We start from the raw sequence: 23,451 nt of genomic DNA on the forward strand, positions 1-23,451 counted from the left end.
ATTTTTTGAAAAAAAAAATTAATTATACAGTCTTTCTTTCTCTTTCTCTTTCTCTCTCTTCATCATTAATATACTCTCTCTCTAAAATATTGCTAAAAAAAACAACAGGTGACAGTAAAGAAAACAGCTTTTGGGACCTATAAAATCCATGTCTTGGTTCAATGGAAATATTCACCAAGAACCATTAATCTCTTTAGAGCTTGAGAAATTAACAACGATGAATCCTGTGGAAAGGTTAGTAGTATTCTTCTTTATTCAAATTACATATATATTTTTCATAAGGGTTTTGTTTAATCTCTAGCTAGCTAATAATTGATCAAATCTTGATTTTCATTCAGAAAAAGGAACATTGAAGGTGTTTTGGCTGAACTTGATTTATCATTTGGTGTTTCTTCAACATTCCTCACCTTGCCTTTATACGAATATTATATAATGGCACAAAATAAGCTTGAACGTGTTAAAGCACAGATATCCCGTAAATCTAAAAAGTCGTAAGTACATGTTTCTTTGTTTTTCTTTAATTTATTGTAAAGATTGAACTTTTTATTTTCTTTATTTGAAATTTCAGACAAAAAGATGCTGATGCTGAAAAGGAACTCATCACTAATGAACTCGGTCTCACTATTCACCAAACAATTTCTGAAAAGGGAAAGAAGGATGAGGTCGATGCTGTAGCTGAAAAGGAGGAATATCCAACCATTATCTTTTTATCAGATTCTTCTGATCAGGATAGTGGAGAAGGAACTGCTGTCAAGTCCAAGGTCAATTTGAAGAGAAAGTCTAGTGCAACTAATGAACCAGAGGGCCAAAAAGTACGCTTTTTCACTACCTTATATATAACAAACAATCAAGAGTACTTTTAGTTTTATTGTTAATTTCTTACTAATTAAGTTTTATACACAGGTGATTAAAACAGTCAAAGCAAGTCCATTAAACTTGGCTCCTAGGGGACAAATTATGGCATTGCAAAGGAGGTCCGGGACAGGCCGGTCGATGTCGAACATGAATAATGGTGCATCTTATTTTCCTTTCGTGGGTACTTCGATGGCTAATTTGCTTCAAAAAGGTAGACCTCCCTATCAGTTTTATGGACCACACAATCTAGCTTTAATGCCATCGAAAACTCATTTCACAGGTCCAAATCCACCTTTTATCACTTCTAGATTTGCCGGACCAAGTCTATTGAATCCCAATATAGCAGGTCCAAATCCACCTTTTGTGGCTGCTGCTTCATTCCCCGGACCAACTTTATTTAAAACTAATCCGGCAGGTCCAAATCCACCTTTTGTGGCTGCTTCATTCCCCGGACCAAGCTTATTTAAAACTAATCCGGCAGGTCCAAATCCACCTTTCGTGCCTTCTTCCTTTCCCGGACCATGTTTGTTGAAAACTCAGTTGGCAAGTCCAAATCCACCTTTCGTGCCTTCTAATTTCGCTGGACCAAGTTTATCGAAAACGTCCCAGTTTGCAGGTCCAAATCCACCTTTCGTTCTTTCTTCATTCGCCGGACCAATTCTGTTGAAAACTCATCCGGTAGATCCGAATCCGTTGAAGCTTTCATTGAACTACGATGCATTGCCCTCGAGAATGGTTATTAACCCCTCAAGAATGGTTAATAACCCCCCAATCCCTCCAAAAATGGTTGTTAACCCCTCAATCCCTCCAAAAATGGACGTTGTTAACCCCTCAATCCCTCCAAAAATGGTTGTCAACCCCTCCTCAAGCCCTTCAAAAATGGTTGTCAACCCCTCCTCAAGCCCTTCAAAAATGGTTGTTAACCCCTCCTCAAGCCCCTCAGAAATGGTTGTTAACCTCTCCTTAAGCCCCTCAGAAATGGTTGTTAACCTCTCCTCAAGCCCCTCAGAAATGGTTGTTAACCCCTCCTCAATCCCCTCAGAAATGGTTGTTAACCCCTCAGAAATGGTTGTTAACCCCTCAGAAATGGTTGTTAACCTCTCCTTAAGCCCCTCAGAAATGGTTGTTAACCCCTCAGAAATGGTTGTTAACCCCTCAAGCCCCCCAGGAATGGTTAGTAACCCCTCAAGCCCCCCAGGAGTGGTTAGTAACCCCTCAAGCCCCTCAGGAATGGGTAATAGTAAGACAGAAATGGTGAAACAGGTTTGTCCTTAAACTCGTGTTTCTACTCATGCAATGACAATCATTTTCTATTTTTTTTACATTTATTACTCTTCTGAAATAAATCATGTTTTTAGATGTAAAATGTAAGAATTCTTATCATGGTTTTCATTGCAGGAAAAAGCTGCAGATTTGAATGTTGATGGGGGCACAGATAAATGAACTCGAAAGTTTCAGAATACTTTTATCTTGTTAGTGAAGGATTTTCAATATTTTTCATTGCATTATTCCATTCATATTGACAAAATTGAAATGAACTGGTTGATTTTGTTTGTTTTTCAGGTTTGGAGTTTGAGTCGTTAAGTACTTAATTTCATGTTGGCGCGCGTCTAATAAACGCAGTTGGCGCGGTGTTATTTACTTTTGGTTATTGCTTTCTAGTAACAAGGGATCTGTGTTCAAGTTCCCATCTAGGTTGTGTAATAAAAAAAAAGGTTATCATAATTTCATGTTTTTCTAGTAGATGTACTAATCTAGCTATGTGAGATGTTTAAGTGTGATGAACCTTTTGTTTCAATTTCCTTAATGAATTTTCTTTATAAGTATGGTCAAGATTTTTCATATGATTCATTTTATAAAGGATGTTAAAGTTAAAAGTTACAACATAGAATACAAAAATCATAAAAAGTTCAAAGTAGCATAAATAAAAAGAAAAGGAAAAAGGACAACATATAAATGGAAACACACATAGGATGATAACATTTTGAACCCTAACCTTTTTATATATATGGACAATCCCACAAATTAAGTTCAAAAACAATTGTTAATTTATATAACTATTCATACTCAACTACTATTTTAACAAATGGGAGTTATCAAATTTATTATTCTAAGGTTAATCCATTCTTGCAATGTCATTAATATAAGTTTGCATTCTATGTTATTTCTATAAGTACATTACTATCTCAAAGTTATGGATTAATTATTGCTGGTATGTCATGTGGAAAGAACAACCCATTCATCTAGATATTATTGTAATCTATGTATTAAATTAAAGTTTTTAAAAGAAAATTAATTATATATTAGTAACCTATTCAACTAGATTTTGTTGTAATCTAGGTAGAGTTGACAACGAGTACCTTACCCTACGGGTAGTGAAGTATCCATCTTCGAACTCGATTTTTACTACCCGATTTCGACCTCGAACCCGACGTGTCTCTATATTTATAGGGTACCGATATTCGACGAGTACCCCATTACCCAATTAAAGTGTGAAATTATATTTATTATTTTCTAAATATACTAAATATTAAAAAAAATTAACTAACACATGTTATTACAAAATATGATAGACCAAACAATATTAATAAATATTTTATCCTTAAATAACATTAATCATCTATACTATATAATATAAATTCATTTATATTACAAAATAAACTTGAAATGAATATAACATAATACTTAATTAAATATAAACTTCAAAATCTTTATCGTCAATACATTTTTCTCAAAAGAAAAAAAACACATCATTCTTAAATAATATTATAAAATTTATAAAAATGTCAATTTTGCTTTTGTTAAAACAGAAGAAAAAAATACAAAATAGAGATAGAAGATTAAGTTAATAAATATTTATAGGATTATAAGAATTGAAAAAGAAGCATTATAACTTTATTAAATAATAAATAACATTAAAACTAGTAATATTGAAATTTGAAAAACACAAATGAAAACATTACTTATTTGCATAGTTATATCGTAGAGGTTAAATAATATAACAATCGTTTTATTATTAGAGACTTGGATTTAGAACTTTTTATCTTTTGATTGAAGATAAAAGTGGAATTGATGTTGAAAAAATATGAAAAATGAAGATTAAGAGTATGATTAATGAGGAGAGTGAAAACTTATTATAATGATGCGGACGTATTTATGGTTTTGGGTAAAAGAGTTTTGTTTTGGGTACAACAATATTTATTATAATTTTGATTAAGAGGTGGAATTTAAAAGTCATTTAAATTTTAATAATATATATTTTTTAAAAGTAATATATTCGGATATCGGATTTGAGTTTCTAACTGTATCCATCCACAACCCCAAACCTAATCGGATAACATTTTCACCCCCTATCTCTGATTCCGAACTCGAACTCGATTTTAAATATCCATTGTGTTCCTTAAATCTATGTATTAAATAAGTTTATATATCCAACATTTGAAAAAGAGAATTAGTGTTGAAAATCAAACATAACTACTTGGAACTACTTGTAGTGTTATACATAATTTAGATCCCATATATTATTTTAAAGAAATATTAATTATATATTATTATTATTTATAATTATATTAATTATTTTTTAAAAATAATTAAGTAAAAAATTAATTAAAAGTTAATAATAAATAAGTAACAATACAAAATGTTATATTTATAAATTAATTATATTAATTCATCTAATAATTTATAAATATAAATTCAATTTTATTTTTGAAAAATCCTATAAAATCGAAAAATAAAAAATATTTACACATTATTTAGATAAAGAGGATTCTGAAAAATGTATACACTTACTCGTATGAGTTTACCTACAAATAATATTTAATTATAAAATAATAATTTATTTTAAATTTTCTAAAAAAAAAATCATTCAAAATGTTTAATAATTTGATAATAACCATAAACAAATGAAATTATCATTTTTGTCACTCCTAACAATAAAATTGTCTAAAATCATTCAAAACATTGTCATCATCCATGCTCCTCTTTATTTATTTTCATTATTCTCTTGACGCATTTTGTCCTTATTTTTTTCTAGGTTTCTTATCTCTAAGAACAAATGTACTTTAAACTACTATTATTTATATGCATTATTTTTCAATAATTTCTTAGTATTTGTTTGTCATTTAACTTCATCTTCATAATAAATACTGATATGTTGATGTAATTATATATAAGTAAACTCAATAAAATATAAAATAATAATATTTTAATAAATTAGATATAGCAAACATATTTATATTTTTTTTAATCTTCAACTAATATATATAAAATACAAAGAAATTCGTTAATGACACTGGGTTTGGGTTTGTTCGTTAATGGCCTATATTTGGGTTGAAGTTGAACTATCTAAAGGCCCATTCGTATTTTTTCTGTAATATTATTCCATGCTGAAACCAGTGGATTTTAAAAGGGTAATTTATCTGTTTTTACAAAATTCCGAATCATTACAAGACCGGCCCGAAGTTTGGGCCTATGCCAAAAATATTTTTTATTTATTATTTATGTAACTTTTATATTTTATTTTAAATTTATTTGTTTTTGTTTTTATTATTCTTTTCTCTCAATAACAATAATTTTAGTATGGGAAACAAATATTATATATTTAATTTTTTAATGTAATTTAGGCACTTAACTTATCTAACAATTTTTTTAAAAATTTGAGTTTTTTTAATACAAAAAATTAAATAATATTATCCTATTTAAATTGGTGGTTGATATTAGGGCGTATAATTATAACCCGACACAAAAACACAATCCTAACCGAACACGATAAAATCAATATAAGGTCATGTATTTTTAGGTTTGGGTCGAAATCAGGTCGGTTTATTTAACCTGATAATAAATATGTCAAAATGGGGTCGACCTTAAATGACACGAAGTAGACTCACAAATCCATTTATAATTTTTTTTTTGTAAAGATTTGTGTTTGCTTTTTCCTATTTACTCACTCATTTTTCGTAGGGTTTTTGTAAGTGAATTTGTGATTTAACTTCATTCTTATTTTGTGTTGATGTTATTTTAATCTGAAAAAGAAATATATAATATTAATTACATCGGAGTTGAGTTTAAGTTGAGTCAGATCAATCGAGCCAAACAAGTTAATCAGGTCAATTGGTTTTAACCTGTAAGTGAAGTTTAGGTTACAAGTGAAGTTTAGGTTAGTATCACTCAACCTGTTAACTTGTTAACTTGTCCGTTCGAACCGTCAACCCGAAGACGACTTGAATTGTCTACTTAAACAATGATATAAAAATCTTTCAAATGAATTATGGTCCACTTTTGTGTCAAATTTTATTTTGAGAAAGAGTTGGAACTCCTCTATTTATTTCAATAATAATAAAAAAACTCCTCCTAAAAGTGACATTTCAATTTGATCTACAATCCAACATAAGTGGAAATAAATCAAATTATTTCATATATATATATATATATATATGATCATAACAATTCTCTAACTCTCTCGTTGATAAATACATGAGATGTACTATATTCACCAATCTAATTAATTATTTCCAAAAATATGATGAGTTGGTATTTCAAGTAAATTGTACTTTTAATAACAAATGACACTTTGTTAAGGAAGTAACTTTAGTGTGATAATTTTCAAGAAGCTTGTTTCTTGGTAAAGAAAATTAATTTAGTGTTATACCTATTAACATATAAACAAATTCAAATGTTTCTTTTATTAGTAACTAACCTATACATCTTTTTCTAGTAAAAAAAAATAACTACATTTTTTTAAAACAAGTTATCCAATTTTTTACTCAACATCCAATTAATTCTCCATATAAAATTACTACACTAAAAAACCAAGATAAATATTATTTGTTTAATTTTATATAAAAAAAAATAAAGCTAAGTTGAAGTGGAGATATGAATCATATGAATTTCTTACATTAAAGTTTTTTTTATAAAAAGACTGCAACACTAATCTAATAGCTATATTAACATAATAAATCATAATTGGTTAAACTCATTTTGAAGTTGTTGTTTGAGATATATATGATGCTTAGTTTGTGTTTATGATTTTCTTAATTTGAATTTTTTATTAGGATATTTTTTTTAGAATGAAGGTTTTTTTTTTAAAGTAACGTTACTCTATGCAGATAAAGTATATAACCTGTAAACACTCAACTAATTTAATTAGACGAACTAAATGCGTTACCTAATGAGCTCGAATTCAAGACTTCTTGGAATATTCACTTCTTCTAAGCTATGGAATCTAGATAAATTGTTAAAGAGTATATCATAATGATTTTAATTTTAATTTAAAACGTTTTTAAATAAGTTTTGAATTAATTTATTCTCTATAAATAAATAAAATTAAATAACAATATTAAAAAATCATTTATGAGTCATTTTATAATTTTTATTTAAATTGCTCAAACATATCTAATATAAAAACGTGATAAAAAAAGTTTTTACAGCATAACTTAAAATTTTATTAAAAAGTCAATTTTTTAATTATTTTTTTATATAGTTTATAGTATAATATAAATGAGTTTTTTTTTAAACAAATATGAAAATGGAATTATTTTCAGAGGATGAATTTGACCATGATAAAGATGATAAAATTCTAATTAAAAAAGAAAAAAGAAAAAAAAGTGCTGTGTATATAGATCTATGAAAAAAAAAAGTCACTTTACAAGATAAACAATAGTGAATTATTTGAAAAAAGAAGATCTTAAAACACTTGTTTTCTAAGATCTATCCTCCTTTACTCAATCTCAATCACACACACAAAACACCGACATTTTCTTACAACTAGATTTATGTTTCTCTTCGATTGTCTACTAAATAATGTCGGACCTATTTATCCGGAATTTCTGTCACTGTGAGATTTAAGATTAGAAAGATGAACAATCCTACTTCCATCATTTCATTGTTCATCTTCATTCTTTCTCTTCTTCTCAACAGATTTACCCATGGATTTGGGTATTATTCCAACTACACAGAGCTCCTCCTTGATGAAAACCTCGCCGCCTCCGCCGCCGTCGCCGTCGGACCCAATCCTCTCTTTGTGGGTCTGACCCTTATTCAAGGAGCCGCTGATAAGGGCGCCGGTATTATCTGTTTATTTTACAAAAAATTGATACAAATCTAACTGTTTGAACTTTGAATGAATGAATGATGAATCTAAATCTAATCCTGAGTTCTTGCAGTTTGTCTAGACGGAACATTGCCCGGTTATCATATAAATTCCGGCCATGGATCGGGGGCAAATAGTTGGGTTATTCAATTAGAGGTTTGTTTGATTGTTGAATTAGATGGGTTTTTGAAAATTGGATCTGAACCCAGTTTTGATTTAGGGTGGAGGATGGTGTAATACTGTCAGAAATTGTGTTTTTCGTAAGACGACTAGACGAGGATCGTCCAAGTTTATGGAGAAACGGTTGCAATTCACCGGAATTCTTAGTGATAAACAAGAAGAAAATCCAGGTTTTTTATTTTTTTATAAATAATATTATTATTATTATGTTCTTTTTTTTTAAATTGAAATGGGTTCTGTTTTCTATTCTAGATTTCTTCAATTGGAACAGAGTTAAGCTACGGTATTGCGACGGGGCATCCTTCTCCGGCGAAGGCGAAAACAAGGTTCCTCTCAATTTTTTTTTCTTTCAATTTAGTTAGTTTAATTGAATTTGAGGATATTATGAATAGGTAAGAATGCTCTTTGCACACTTAAATGTCTTGCATAAAAAACGAAGTTTCTATATCGAATTTTGAATCCATTGAGGTAGTTCAAGTAATAAGCGACTATCATTAATAAACGAGTTTGATTCTCATTTAAAATAATCTTAACTTCAAGCGAATTACTTCAAAATAAATAAATAGATAAACAATCACAAGCTTCATGTTTAATACCCATTATGAACATTTTAATTTAAATGGGTCATAACACCCTATGCAATAAAACCCCTTGACTCTAGGGTTATTCTAGCCATCTTAAGGAATAAACCCGATTCATTTAAAGAGGTAATGGCATTAGGTTTATGTTAGTTACCTCGAAAATAAATCCTTTTTAGGTATCTTGTTACAATATATACATTTTTCAATAAAAAAAATTTAATGGGTTTTTATAGTTTAAACTGAATTTGATATCTTCAATTAATTGATCGGTTTCTCAGGCTGCAGGACTGCAGTTTCGGGGACAACGGATATGGTTAGCGGGTATGCAAGAATTAATGTCGAAAGGAATGAAAAACGCGGATCAGGTGTTCATTTTTATCGACGCTAAATATATTGTTTATCGATGCTAAAACATTTTTGTTTGGTTTTTAGGCACTTCTTTCGGGCTGCTCAGCAGGGGGATTGGCCTCTATACTGCATTGCGACGAGTTTCGTGGCTTGTTTCCTGATAATACTAAAGTTAAATGCCTTAGTGATGCTGGATTATTCCTAGACGCGTAAATTCTTCAACAATTTAGTTTAAAATTTCGCCTTTTAGATTATTGGAAAATTAATGTTATGATCGTTTTTATTTAAAATGCAGCACAGATGTGTCTGGTACGAGTACAATGAGGAACATGTTCGATGGTGTGGTCTCATTGCAGGTTCGTTATGTTTTTAAGTTTAACGAAAATTTGTAATCTCGAATAAACCAAAATTTGACCTCTTAGACATTGGTTTTGAGTTTCAATGTCTTTTTATTTGTAGTTTCATTTTGTTGTGATTTGTGGCTAATCAAGTCCATGGTATATGTAATCTTCATAGAACAAGTTTATTTTTTTTTCAAATAACACTAATCATATAACAATTGTTCATTATAAACAGGGTGTGGGAAAGAATTTACCATCTAGTTGCACGAATCGTCTGAATGCTACCTCGGTTTGAATCCTATTTCGTAATCTTATTCTTTGCGAAAAAACTGTTTTTGATTTTCTTTGTATTAACATGATCTTTCTTTTCTTTGTTGTAGTGTTTTTTCCCCGAGAACTTGGTTGAAAACATCAAAACACCTTTGTTTTTACTCAATTCAGCATATGATTCATGGCAGGTAATTCAATATTCAATATATTTTGTTACATTTTCCTATTGGTAATAATTCTGATTATTTTAGGTCCAAGCTAGTTTAATCCCTGCATCATCATCAACAGCCGATCCAAAAGGATGCCGAACTAACCATTCCATGTGTTCATCTTCACAGATAGAGTTTTTTCAAGGTCTTCCTTTAAATATAGTGGTTGATATTGTTGTTTATCGTTATTGTATTTGGTGATTAACGGTTAAATAGATAATTTTTTTTTACAGATTTTAGGAACCATATGTTGAACGCGATAAAGGGTTTCTCTTCGTCGAAGCAAAATGGGTTGTTTATAAATTCGTGTTTCGCTCATTGTCACACGGAGAGACAAGACACATGGTTTGCTAACGACTCTCCTAGTATTGGCAACAAGGTATTTTGTTTGTATGCATATATGAGATTTTGTTTTGAAACAACATAATTGAGGATGTTCGGGTTTTTGTTTTGACAATGTAAACAGAGGGTGGCGGTCGCGGTTGGAGATTGGTTTTTCGATCGGACGAAAAACTGCGATGATGTAGACTCTCCTTATCCGAGTGACAAAACTTGTCACGATCAGATCTAGGAAATGAATTGTCTTAGGAATGGGTTAATTTTAATTATTTATTTAAAAGTTACAATTTGATTAAGAACATATGATACATATGTTATATCCATTCAAAACTATATAAAACAAATGATGCTATTAATATTATTATTTGGTGTGATATTGTAAGTTATTTATCTTTGCAAATTGAATTGACAATTTAATCATGTTCTTATCTAGAAAACTTCAATTATTAGTGTCTGCCTTCAATTATTAGCTAATTTGATTATGCTTATTCTATTTGATAATGTTAGGTGTTTTTGAAATGTTTAATTGCTCCAAATTATCTTTTATTATTTGTTTCAAATTATTCATTAAATTCTTAGTTTTATTTAATTTTATTCGCTAAAACTATTGTTTGTTATAATTAGTGTAACAATTTATTATCTAATCGAAACTTATTCGTGTTTATAAGTCAATCAAATTAGCCCTTAATTATTAGATTTTTTCTTTATTGACGGTAATTATTCATATTCTTCGTTTTTTTATTCGTTCAATTTATTCGTTAAATTAGATATGTTGGTTAATTATAGTTTATTCAAAACGCTTATATTCGGTGTGTTTGATACATTTAATCTCTTTAACTTATTCTTTTTATTTGTTTTAGACGCTCGCTCAAACTGCAGTAGTAATTTATTCGTTAAAATTACTTTAACTTATTACTTATTTACAATTTATTTATCCTGTAAATTTTTATTTTTATCCAATTTAACATTTATCTAACATCAATAACTTGTTTTATTTAATATATAAAAATTAATTTTTATTTATTTATAATTGATTGAATTCTGAATTTCTGATAGATAAAATGTTTGGGCCTAGTAGGTAGCTTTAGCATTGGGCTTACATTGGATCAGTCCTATTTATATATAAGTTGATTAAAGCTAATATTTAATTTCATATTTATTTATTTATTAGAATTAAATTAATAATTATTATTTAAAATCTTTTCATTATTAAGATTTAATCTTAAACTAAACTAAAAAATTCAACAAAATTTAATAATTCAGTAATACAAAGACAAGTCAAGCTTCATAAATTAAACAAATTACATCATTACAAGATAAGACAAAAAAAAAAGTATTTTTTTAACATTCATCCACATTTCATGATAATCATATTTTATGTTTTACCTGCATTTCATTTGAACTATTCAATACTTCAAATGGAATATTAATTATTCAAACCCTTAATTTTCAATTTTATTAAAAATCTTATAACATATACAATATATATATATAGACAACTTCTATATAACTAATAATGATAAATCAAACACAACCAGCAAACAAGCTAGTATAATGGTATAAAAACAGAGATATAAATTATATAATTAAAATTGTATGATGATGAAGAAGAAGATCAATCTGATGAAGTTTGAGAAAATTGATAATTATGAATCTTCTCTATATAGGCCGATGCCCTCCAATCGATTCCTGGTTCAGCCACATAAGTACCTCTGTCGTAATCGCTAGGCCACACTCTGCAAGGCTTCATATTATATTCCTCCGCCGCCGTCGCTGTCACCGCCGCCGCCGCCTCTCCTCTCCCCTGTTGTCGACTCTTCGATTTGAACATGTTGAAGAGAGCTGAGAAAGTTGATGGCTTCTGCCGACTGTAATTGTTCCCTCCTCCGGCCATAAATGTATGTGTATCTGCTTTTGACCTTAATTATCTAGAGAGAGAGAGAGGGTGTGTTTGTGTTTTGATCTTGTAGTGAGGATCAATGGTGAGAAAAACATGGAACATAAACCATGTATTTATAGGGAGAGATTGAGAGGTTTGGTCTAAAGTAAGTGAAGAAGAAGAATCTATAGAGAGAGAGACAAAGAGAGTTGTCCGGTTTTTTTTCTTGGGTTTTTTTTCTTCCAAATAATCAAGTTATTCTCTTATAATTATTTTTTAATAAATCTAAACAAGATAGAGAAAATTAGAAGTTTCACATGAATTTAACTATGCTCACAATAAAGGGAAAATTGATCATAATACTAAGAAAACTAGTAACTTGGATATTTAGTAATTCTTAGCTAGGCTATAGACTTGGTGAGATTATGATGTATTTCATTTAAAAATAATATTATGATGTATTATTAGTCATAGTGGTGTATCATCTTGTACATGTGTGCCAAACTATTTTAGGCTCGAGCCTCTCTGGTTTAGCATATACATATTCAGGTTCGAGTTTTTATATTAGAGCTCGAGATCGGCTCGTCGTATATATTCAGTTTTGACATTAATAATATTAAATGATGTTTTAAACTAGCCTTTAAACAAACATTTTTACAAGTTGACAATCCGAATATCTATAAACTTTAATTCAGCTAGCACCAGAGACAGATCTATATAGGGGCTCAGGTGGGCTGAAGTTGACTCCGAAAAAAAATATTAAAATAAATATATATTTTTACGGTTCAAATTTTACAATACCCGCTAATTTCTTAAAAATTTTCAATATAATTTTTTCGTTATTTTTATAAGTCCACCCAAACCCTAAATCTTGGATTCACCCCTAACACGTAATCAAGTCTAGATTTGCATTATAAAGTTTAGGGATTGCACTAAAGCAAAGCAAGATAATAAACTAACATAATAGGAATCAAAATCATCTCTTCAAAACCAAAGATAAAGTAATAATACATAAGGATTTGAAAAATGACTATAAATCTATATACAAGAGAAAATATTTTCACTATCATTAGAGAAAATATAATTAAGAGGATGCAAATGAAAATTGAGTACTCTTAAAAATCCAAATTTCTTTTAAGAAATAGTAACCTAATTATTCAATGTCACATCTCAAACCTTTCAATGCCACAATTTTTAGATAACTGTATTTGCATATCATGTGGATTTGAAATTATTTGATTGGATGTGAAGATATTTGATTGCTTGTTGAAATTGATTTTAAAAGTGGAAAGTGGGTTTAAGTATATATCTTTATTGAACACTTTAGACTATGTTTTTTTTATCATATTATATTTTGATTTCAATTGCATTTTCACCAAACTTGTAAATTATTAATGGTATTTTATGTGCCTAACTATGTTTATTAACCATTTTATAAATAAGCTTTCTACTTAGAATCTTTTACTATATCATGTTTTATTGTTTATTACTCACTTCATGCAGCTTTCTTCCCATTCAAAAAGCAAGAATATTTATTGGATTATTTTTGTGGAACATATGAAAAAATAATTTCCTTTTTAAATAAATTATTTAAAAGTACCTACCGGTTAAATCTTACTTTAGAAACATTAAATTTTTGCTACACATAAAAGAATGATGAAATTATCAATGAGAAATAGATTTTAATCGGCATATGACATCTGCTGTAATAACAAAAAAAAATCACTTCGATTTAAAGAATTTTAAAAGATGACTAATTATTCAACAAATACTGTTTCATTAAAATAAAACAAGGAATTTATATAATATTTGGGTTATTTTATTTATACCATTTTTTATTTAAAATAATGTTAAAAATAACCACATTTTAATATCCACAAACAATCCAAATTCATATAATTTGTCATGTTTTAGATACACTTGTATAATTAAACATGCATGAATCGATGTGTTTTCTCATTTTAGAACTAAATTTACCTTAAGAAAAAAAAAGTATATTATATATTTTAAGAAAGATTAAAGCCAAAAGTAAAGACTTGTAGTCAAAAGAAACATTTAAGGTGCCTTTTAACTAATTTTCTTAATACTTGAGTGTGCATGTATTGGCTGGTAGATACACTTTATACCCAATATATGTTTATGCTTTTCCAATTATTTCTTATTCTTTTTTATTGCTTTCCAATGATAATAATACATACTTAAGCATGTATATATATCACAATTCATAATTATGTTATTTATGGGTAGAGTTTGGAGATTGTTTATCACAATGAATTATTATACTATTTTTTCTTATAAATTAATTGATCATATGCTCAAATCATTCTTAAATACCCACAAGGAAAATAAAATAAAAATGTTATAGATAAAATATTTAGTGATTAATCAATATTTTTTCTACTTTCAAAATATAAGTGATTAGAATAAATTAAACTGTGGTGTAAATTAATATATTTGACAAAAAATAATTTTGGAAAGAAACATTTTCAAACACAAAATGATTTTATAAAGTTGTTGATAATGAATGATAATGCTTAATAAACTCGTTCGATAATGAAATACTTTGATATTAAACCGAACTTAATACCCTAATCTCCTACCCTTGAGACAACTCTATTTTGTAAAGTATCTTCTATTTCGTGTATATTATGCTCCCTAACCTCATATACCCTAATAGACCTCGTACTAACATGTTGAACTTCTTTCCAATATACATTATCCATGATTTTTCCACAATAAATGAAGACTTAATTTGTCTTTATAATTAAGGTCCTCCATTAATTCATGTTAAAAAGAAAAAAAAAATTAAGACTTAATTAATCAATTTGATTTTAAATAATTAAAATTTAATTATATAATAATATCATAACTCCTTCCAAGACCAATGAGCTCATTTATTTATTTATATGTGATGTATCTCATTTAACCAATAATTTAATTAGGAAACCCAAAATGTTCTTGCCTATCAAAGTTGTTTGCAAGCTGTCTAGCTTATGGGGATTTCTAATGATCAAGAACCCTAATTAGTACATATATAATATTAATTTATAAAAGCATAACTTTTAATCATTAGGTTAATTATTGATCATTTGAAGTTGGTTTGCTTTCCCACTTTTATATGTGTACTTCAAATCACGGAAACCACTAATTATTGTTAGCCTTTAATTCATTCGATATTTTTTTTTTGTATTATTATTAATTTTTAAATTAAAGTTTATTCTCCTTTATAAACTAATAAAAAAATTGTCGTATTTACCTCTTATTTCAGTTTAAGACGGTGTTCTAAATGAAAATCAAACCTATATAAAATATTTAATTTTATAAATAAAAATATTCTTTGTAGATAAGTTACCATAGTAAATTATTGTTATTATTAATAACTTATCCCTAAATAAATATATATGTATATATATATACAATTATCTTGTTGTATTGTATTGATCACTACTTTAATATTTAATTAATAAATTGATGTTCCTTTCAAAGGTATGATTAAAGTTGTGTAAAGATGATCTAAAGTGATGATTTGCTAGGCTGTTCAATGTACATATATATAATTAATCCCAATATGATTATTCTTTTACATTGCATGCTAGGTGTCAACTGGCCATCGATCAAACCCTAAAGTGTCAAAAATTAGAGAAGAAAATGAAAATTATATATAATATTATTAATTAGTTTCTTCTTTATAATATAGAGATTTCAAAACTAAATCCATGTATTAATATCAAGAAACTTAAAACTAACTAATAGTTAACATCATTTTGAATGATAGAAATCATTTTAAAAATGATTTGTTTGTGTAATTCTATAACTAATTTCAGCTTAATTATTATTACTCTAGTTTATGATATTTTTAATTTTGTTAACTTAGGTTAATCGTGATGACTATTATTATATCTTATTGTTAAAGTTTTTTAAAATATATATATATATATATATATATTAATAATTTATTGTTTGGATTAATGATGAAATAACTTCACTAATTTTTTTTTTTCATTCGGAAAAAAAAGCAACCCAATAAAAACAATTGAATATATATAATAGTAGTTGACAAAAATTATACACAATGAAAAAAAAATTCACAAGTTGACTAGAATATTGAATGTTAACATATGTTGCCTTATTGACAAAGAATTCATCTTTTAAGGAAATTATATTATCAACTTACAATTATTGACACACCTAGAGAGACAAGAAATATGAGTGTTTTCAAATAAGTTCAATTATGAAAGTAACTTTAGTGTTATTTTTGGTAAAATTTTATCAATGTTATTTTTTTTAAAATGTTCATCTCTATCTTGGTGTTTGTTCTTAAGTTATAATTAATGAAAAGCATGTATTTTAATTTTTGTATTTTAGGAAGATAGTACGAATCATCACTATATATAGTAATAGGTCATTATATATAGTAATAGGTTATGGTACCCCATTTCAACTTAAAATGTTTTAATTTAGAATCGAACATGAAAATAAAATTGTAATCTCTTAAACAATACTCTTATAATTTAAGTATTTTTCATCTTTTCAAATTTTTAACCAGAAAGAAAAAAATATTAGCATCATTTAGAAGAACATGTTCACTATTGGTGCATTATCTATGCATCAAAATTTTAATTTTTATGAGTTTAATTCTTATTGTACAAAATTTTCCATTAATTGTAAAAGAATTTTTTCACAAAATGTAGTTAATTTGTCTAGAAATGAAATTTTGCATTAGCTCACATTAAGGGGAATGTCTAAATTGTACCTTACATGACTCTTTTTTTAAAGGTCTGTTATGAAGACTAATAAAATTACACAATATATGAATGCAAAATTTCATAAGAAATAATCTTCGACCAAATTTTATGTAAATCCTTAAATACGCGATGGCCAAACAAAATCAGAGATCAAGATTTAACCTTAGCTAACATCTTTAATATGTCACTTTTTAAAATCCTAATCAATCTTGTCTTGTAATATATAAAATTCTTTGGAATTTTTTCTATTCAATAATCCACCAAAATAGTCTTTAAGTATCTAAATAGAAAAGTAAAGATGAAGTCTTTATTTGATATGGGTTTTCTCTTATGAGATTATACTTGTCCACCCCTTTAACTTAATAATAAATAGGCATATTTGAGAATTAATATGGTCTTAAATTTTAAATTCTCTATTAATATTAATTAAAATGATATCTATATATATATATTGAGATTCTTGTAACTCACGTTTAAAAAAACAAAGGGAATAATTAATTTATAAATATATATGAATTGAAGATGAAAAAAGAAAATGAGCAATAATGTAAAGTAAGCATCCACCAAATTTAGGCAATAAAAGATGTGATTAATTTTGTTCTTTATCAGCCTTATCCAGAATCCTCATACATTTCCATTGTTATCTACATTCAAATATTGATTTGATCAAATCATCTCTTTAATTTAGATTTTACTGATTTTTTTATTTGTAATGGATATTTACTATTTGTCTTTTTTTGACAATTTATTATTATATAAAAAAACTTCACTTATCTAACTATGTTTGGTCTCACCAAAAACAAAATAGCTATGTCAATATTTGATTTGTTCTACAAGTGTGAGAAATGGATGCCTTTAATTTCATTAAGATTAAAATAATGAATACTTTTTTCTTGTTCTTTTTTATTTTTATTATTTTAGAGAGGGTATTAGGATTTTCATTAAATTTTTATGTCATGAAAAACAAAATGAGTACAAATTATTATGCTAATAAATGTCATAACTTACTTAAAAACTTTTATAAACTAAGAAGAACAAAATCAAGTCAAAGGTCCCTCTCCAATTTGTACATTTGTTTATATAATTGTGATTATTTGTTTACTCGTAGACTCGTAGTTCATAATACCTATAAATAATTAAATTTGTGAATAGTGTAAAAATATGGAAAATAATAATATTAACTAAAAAGATGTTAAAAATTGTTAAAGAAGTCCAAATAATATGTTAAACTGATAAAAAAAAATTATAAATATGTTAAAACAATACAAATATATTATGATTATAAAGAATATATTAAACTTAATAAAAATATATATATATATATATATATATGTTAAACTAGTTAAAATATTAAGCCAATCAATGTTTTTTTTTTTCATGATGTTCATATCTTCAATGGATTGGAAATATGTTGAATGTGTCTTAATATGCTAAGTAAGTCAAAATTTCTGTTAAATGGTTAAATATTGTTTAACTGATCAAATTTATGTTAATGGCCTCAAAAATATGTTAAATAGGTAAAAGAAAATGAGTTATGTCCTATAACTGTAAACCCAAACTTTTGACATTCAAAATTTTTCTTTAAAACTAACATGACAAGGCAGTCTAACTTCCATTTAAAAGATTCTAAATGAAAATCGCTTCAATTTAAGAGATTCTAAATGAAAATCGAACTGATTGTTGTCTTATAAACCGCTATTGTCATCTATCATGGATCTTATCAAATAATTTATGAAAGTGCTTCTAATATTTTCACAAGACATTATTATTATTATCCAGTTGAAGATGACCAGAAAGCTACCATTTACATATACATTCATTAATTCATGGGATTAACCTAGTTTATAGCATTATGATACATAGGATATATATATATATATATATATATATATATATATATATATATATATATATATATATATATATATATTTAAACTGCCTGGGCAAAACCCACTTGAAGATTGCCAGAGTCAAAAACTGTATGATACACACCCATGAATATATCTCCAAGAATCCTGCATTCATTCCTTTGCTTGTTAGTTTCCACAAAATTTTAATCATATTTTCAATTTAAACTAACTGTTAATCTCTTAAATTATGAAAATTTTAAAGTTTACAAGTTCTTTTGTAGAAATATTATTTTCATGTAAATAAGGTGACAAAAAACTATTAATATACCCTATACTTTGTAAATGTCCAAAATGTACACTGAAATTTGCTAATGTCCTCGATTACCCACAACTAGTGAAAGCAAAATCGAGCACATTAGCAAAGTTTATCTTCAATTATAAGCAAAAATGGGCATAAATTTTAAAAAAATGTTACCACAAAGGACCGCGGGGAGGAGACACATCCAGAGCAATGAATCCACTAATGCAGATGGTCACAGGATCTTCTCCAGTTTTGAGGACATACTGAGAATCAAGACAGACATAGATTCATATGTGGTGTGAAAAAATAAACAAACAAGTTCACCAATTGGACATTGTACAAAGAATGGCGATTGAATCCTGGTCAGATGTTATTGATTAGATTCTAATCCCGATACTTTTGCATTCAACTGACAAATTTATGATGTATATTTTTGCTTTTGAAAAAAATTGATCTTCTTCAGCATCTCATTAAGTTCATGAACTTTAAGGAGCAATTCGAGAATCACGAAGAAAATATCAATTGTTCCTTATTATTTTGGTTACCTGTTCAGGAGTGAGATCAAAAGCTTTGCCTCCAATTGTGAAAGTAATATTGGGCAACTTAGACAAGCTATTACAGTCAACTACTGATTCACCCATTGGACTTGGAAGGCTTTTACAAAGCTGCATTTCAAATCCATTCATAATATTTCAGTTAGTTACTGCTCCCATTAGGATTCAGAAAATTGATTTTAAAAAACAGAATCTAACCTGATTCACATAATTAAAAACACTTTCTTTAGTTTGTTCTTGCTTCAGCTGATTCTGTACCCAAACAACAAGCATTTCGCACGATGTGCAAACAGGGTCAATTTTCCTTCCCAATTCCTCTTCAACAACCATCTCAATTCTGCCATGTTTTAAAAGAACCCGACAAAAAATATCAACGATGAGTTTTGTACAGAAAAATAAACAAAATCTGCAATTTTCTTTTTCTTCTAGTTCTCACCTCTTTGGTTCATCTTCAACCTTGTTATGAGCACATAACCCAATTCGTGCGCAGACTTGATCAGGACGAACCTGTTGTTGTTTTTTATAGACCAAACAAAAGAATATATGAACAATTAATGACTATGTGAAATAATGAAAAAAGCTTTATCCATTCAATAGTTACCCCTGAAACAAGGAGATCCCATATGACGTCTCCGTATTGCTCAACGACTAACCGACATTCCATACTCACAACACCTTCTGCTCCAATTGCATGGTTTATTTGTGTCACAATTGTCTGAAAACCATTCATGAATAGTATATAATCATCTTTTTATGGGAGATTTGTTTGTTTAGTCTAATCTTAAAGAACATACGGTTGGGCCAGCAAGTAAGGATGTCCCTGAATCCACAATAGAAGCGCATCCGCCCACACAAAAACCTGAAAAGATAAATTGTTAGAAAAACAAAAAAATGTACTATTTCCTCACATACCAACAAAGAAAATGAATATGCCAAAGGATTACCTGTTGATTGGTTTCCAATGAGAAAGTCTCCCATATCAAACTGCAAATAGTTAAAACAATGAAAATTTTAGCAAATATTAGTATTTCCTTGTCACTGCAAAAAGTTCTAAGTAATCTACATTTGGGAAAAAATCTTGTGATCCAAAAATATTCCTTTTTGGGAAAAAAAAAGTTACATTACACTTCTCACCAAACGAAGATATGTAAATTCAATCGAATTTTTCATATCAAATGTAACAAAAATAGGTCACGTTTGAGCTAATGTGGCACCATGTTACTAATGCAGCCTCACATGCGGAAGATGACTGAAGAGTGAATGTCAATCACAATCTCTTTTCTTTCAGTTCCGCATTATGTGTCTGCGTTAGTAACGGGATGATGTGGCACCATGTCAGCGCTGACGTGACATTTCTTCATAAGGAGGAATTCTTTCTTTAAAAAAAATCACATAAACCTGCCAATAACCCTTTTGAGTAAGAGGGACATAAGTGTGATTCCCCTTGAAATGTTTTGGATCAACACCACCGAAAATAAGTTGACCGCCCTCCTCAGCCTCAGGTTCGCGATTAAGCCAAAATGAGAACACTTCCTTCTCGACAAGACCTTGGTCGATCATGTTGTACCTGCATTCTCATGTATGATAGGCAACATTACTAAGTGAAGAGTTTCAGAGCAAAATAGGAAACATTTTTTGTTAATGTATCTGAATTCGAATCTAACTGTGATCTCATCTAGATCCACATCTAAAAAATAAGAAATCTAAGGTCTTGTTTGATCAAAATGACCTTGTCAGGGTAAGTTATTGAAAATTGAATTATTTGGGTAAGAAGATATTAAGGGTACAAATATATAATATAATGAAAACTAAATAAAAAAGAAATATAGGGTATTTTGGTTAAGGATTTGAATATGTGATAGACGAGGAGATTGATGGGATATAGTGAGTTAGTTGGGATTAAATTCAAATAACCCAGATCGAACAACTAATAAGGACTAACAGAAATGGTGTTTACAAATGAAACGAAAAGTCTAAAAGCATATACCAGACTGGAACAATATTGCCAACAGAAATTTCCTGGAAACCAAGGCCAATTATCCCATCAAACTGAGACAATACGAATGTTAGACTTCCTTCTTTGGTAGCCTCCATAAATACCTGGGAAAATTAGGAATTGAATATAGAAATGGGAAATCAATTTGTGAAATCTTTATTAAAATTTCAACAAGCTAGCAAGAACTCACCTGATCATTTACCACCAGATCACCAACTTTAACTTGATCTTGACTGAGGAATCCAGATACTGATCCAGACCCATAATGTATTGCTAACCGATCACCTGAATTGCACAACACCACATGAATTTTAGTACAAATCTTATGAAGAATCAAGAATGTCTCGTAGAACGAACATAATAGAAGAGAAGATCTTTCGATAATAAGGAAAAAAAGTCAAAATATTGAAAACTATTTTCTCAAGCATCAATTGACAAAGGATACACTAGTCAGTAGTCACTCATTGGGGGGTTAAAACACAATGAGAATTGAGAAGGCAACAAGTAAACAGTACAAGACACCATAAACAATAAGTGAATGAAAACAAATTAGGCAAAAACAACACAAAAGTACAAAATAAAACTCACTTCTTCATTCACTTCAACCAAAATATTATGTACCAAACACATATTTTACTAAAGTACCCTCTAATTTATTCTTTTTGAAACTCTATTTGAAAGAACCATCAAACCAGATTAAGCCCTAAATGAGATAACAAAGGATGAATAATTTTTGTTACCAATTTCAAGATATGTGGTGGATTTCTTGTGCTTGTACTTTGGATGGAACCAGCAAGCAATCTGCAAACAAAATTGATGCATTCACTAGTCAATAAACCCTAGTATGAAATTAGGTAAACTACAAATGAAAAACAAAAATAGACAGATATACTAACAGAGAAATAGCATTTGGATGAAGGAATCCATAAATTGGAACTGCCAGTATCAAATATGACAGTGAATGTTTGAGGAGGAGATCCAATGCTAATCTCTCCATAGTATTGAGCATTCAAGTAATTCTTCAGTGAAATTATATCAACATCAGAGCTGCTGCTGCTGCTGCTGTCTGTTAGGAATTGAGTTCCAGATTTTCTTGTAGCTTTAATGGAACGAAGATCTAAGTTTCTTTTCTTTAGACCAATCCTCATAAAACCATCGGACGATGAAGAAGCGAAAGAGAACATGAACATGATGAGTAAAAAACATGTCTTCATATTGATAGAATTTTACTCCCTGCATGATTCAGAGTCTACTCAAATGATTTCTAAAAAAAGGCGAAGTAAATGATCTAGCAATAACAGAAGTAGAAATCGAATGAGACATAGCAAAAGCAGAAGTCAAACCTTGGGAGAAGCAGAGGAAGGAAATGGTTGAACAGAGGAGCTAGAGACTGTAGTAGCTAGCTATATGAGTTTAGAGAGGATTTATGGAGGAGGGTAAGAATTGGCGATCGTACAGCCATTGATTCCTCAGTCATCACAGACACTCGCGTTGCACGCGCCTTCTTCATTCGCTGAACTCTCTTTTTCTGAATTACCCATATTGTAAAATGTATAAATCACCTATCTTTTTCACTGACGTAGCATTAGCAAACACCACATATAGTACCAAACTCATATAGATAGGTCTGCAAAAGAATAAGACCAAACGATAATTTATTTTTGGTTTTCGTTTCAATTCGGTTAAAATCGAATTGATCTGAAATAACTGAAATAACTTCTCAACACGTTTTTTATTTTATTTTTGTAAGTTTTTTATGAGGTTAAATCAGGGTCGAGCCAATACAGATTATTATGTTCAAGTTAGAGGTTTAGTATCGCTTAATCAATGTCCAGCTAGAATGGTCTAATGAAAATAGTCAATTTATAAAACTATTATTTATACGCGGTGGAGAGTCAGGTTAATTCTTCTTA

The 23,451-nt window shown here is 28.6% G+C and overlaps 3 protein-coding genes across 3 annotated transcripts; 2 read left to right on the top strand and 1 right to left on the bottom strand.

Moving 5' to 3' along the window:
- The first annotated feature begins 217 nt into the window (after positions 1-217).
- On the top strand, positions 218-2,298 carry LOC124923749 (vegetative cell wall protein gp1-like). Its single transcript, XM_047463716.1, has 5 exons — positions 218-234; positions 339-491; positions 569-812; positions 904-2,118; positions 2,254-2,298. The coding sequence occupies exons 1-5, from the start codon at positions 218-220 to the stop codon at positions 2,296-2,298; spliced, it is 1,674 nt and encodes a 557-aa protein (XP_047319672.1).
- A 5,290-nt stretch (positions 2,299-7,588) lies between these two features.
- LOC124923812 (pectin acetylesterase 12-like) lies at positions 7,589-10,587 on the top strand. Its single transcript, XM_047463791.1, has 12 exons — positions 7,589-7,919; positions 8,019-8,101; positions 8,166-8,295; positions 8,378-8,451; positions 8,985-9,071; positions 9,139-9,263; positions 9,350-9,410; positions 9,631-9,684; positions 9,776-9,853; positions 9,917-10,019; positions 10,108-10,253; positions 10,341-10,587. Exons 1-12 carry the CDS (start codon positions 7,712-7,714, stop codon positions 10,443-10,445), a joined length of 1,254 nt encoding a protein of 417 aa, XP_047319747.1. The 5' UTR covers positions 7,589-7,711; the 3' UTR covers positions 10,446-10,587.
- A 7,998-nt stretch (positions 10,588-18,585) lies between these two features.
- Positions 18,586-23,034, bottom strand: LOC124923811 (aspartic proteinase A1-like). Its single transcript, XM_047463790.1, has 14 exons — positions 22,882-23,034; positions 22,435-22,771; positions 22,279-22,339; positions 21,729-21,823; positions 21,530-21,642; positions 20,941-21,109; positions 20,487-20,526; positions 20,337-20,401; positions 20,144-20,257; positions 19,979-20,049; positions 19,741-19,879; positions 19,534-19,653; positions 19,163-19,251; positions 18,586-18,852 (listed from the first exon to the last, which is right to left on the bottom strand). Exons 2-14 carry the CDS (start codon positions 22,750-22,752, stop codon positions 18,768-18,770), a joined length of 1,479 nt encoding a protein of 492 aa, XP_047319746.1. The 5' UTR covers positions 22,753-22,771; positions 22,882-23,034; the 3' UTR covers positions 18,586-18,767.
- Between the last annotated feature and the right edge of the window lie 417 nt (positions 23,035-23,451).

The sequence above is a fragment of the Impatiens glandulifera genome, chromosome 2, assembly GCF_907164915.1.
Source record: "Impatiens glandulifera chromosome 2, dImpGla2.1, whole genome shotgun sequence".
Lineage (NCBI taxonomy): Eukaryota > Viridiplantae > Streptophyta > Magnoliopsida > Ericales > Balsaminaceae > Impatiens > Impatiens glandulifera.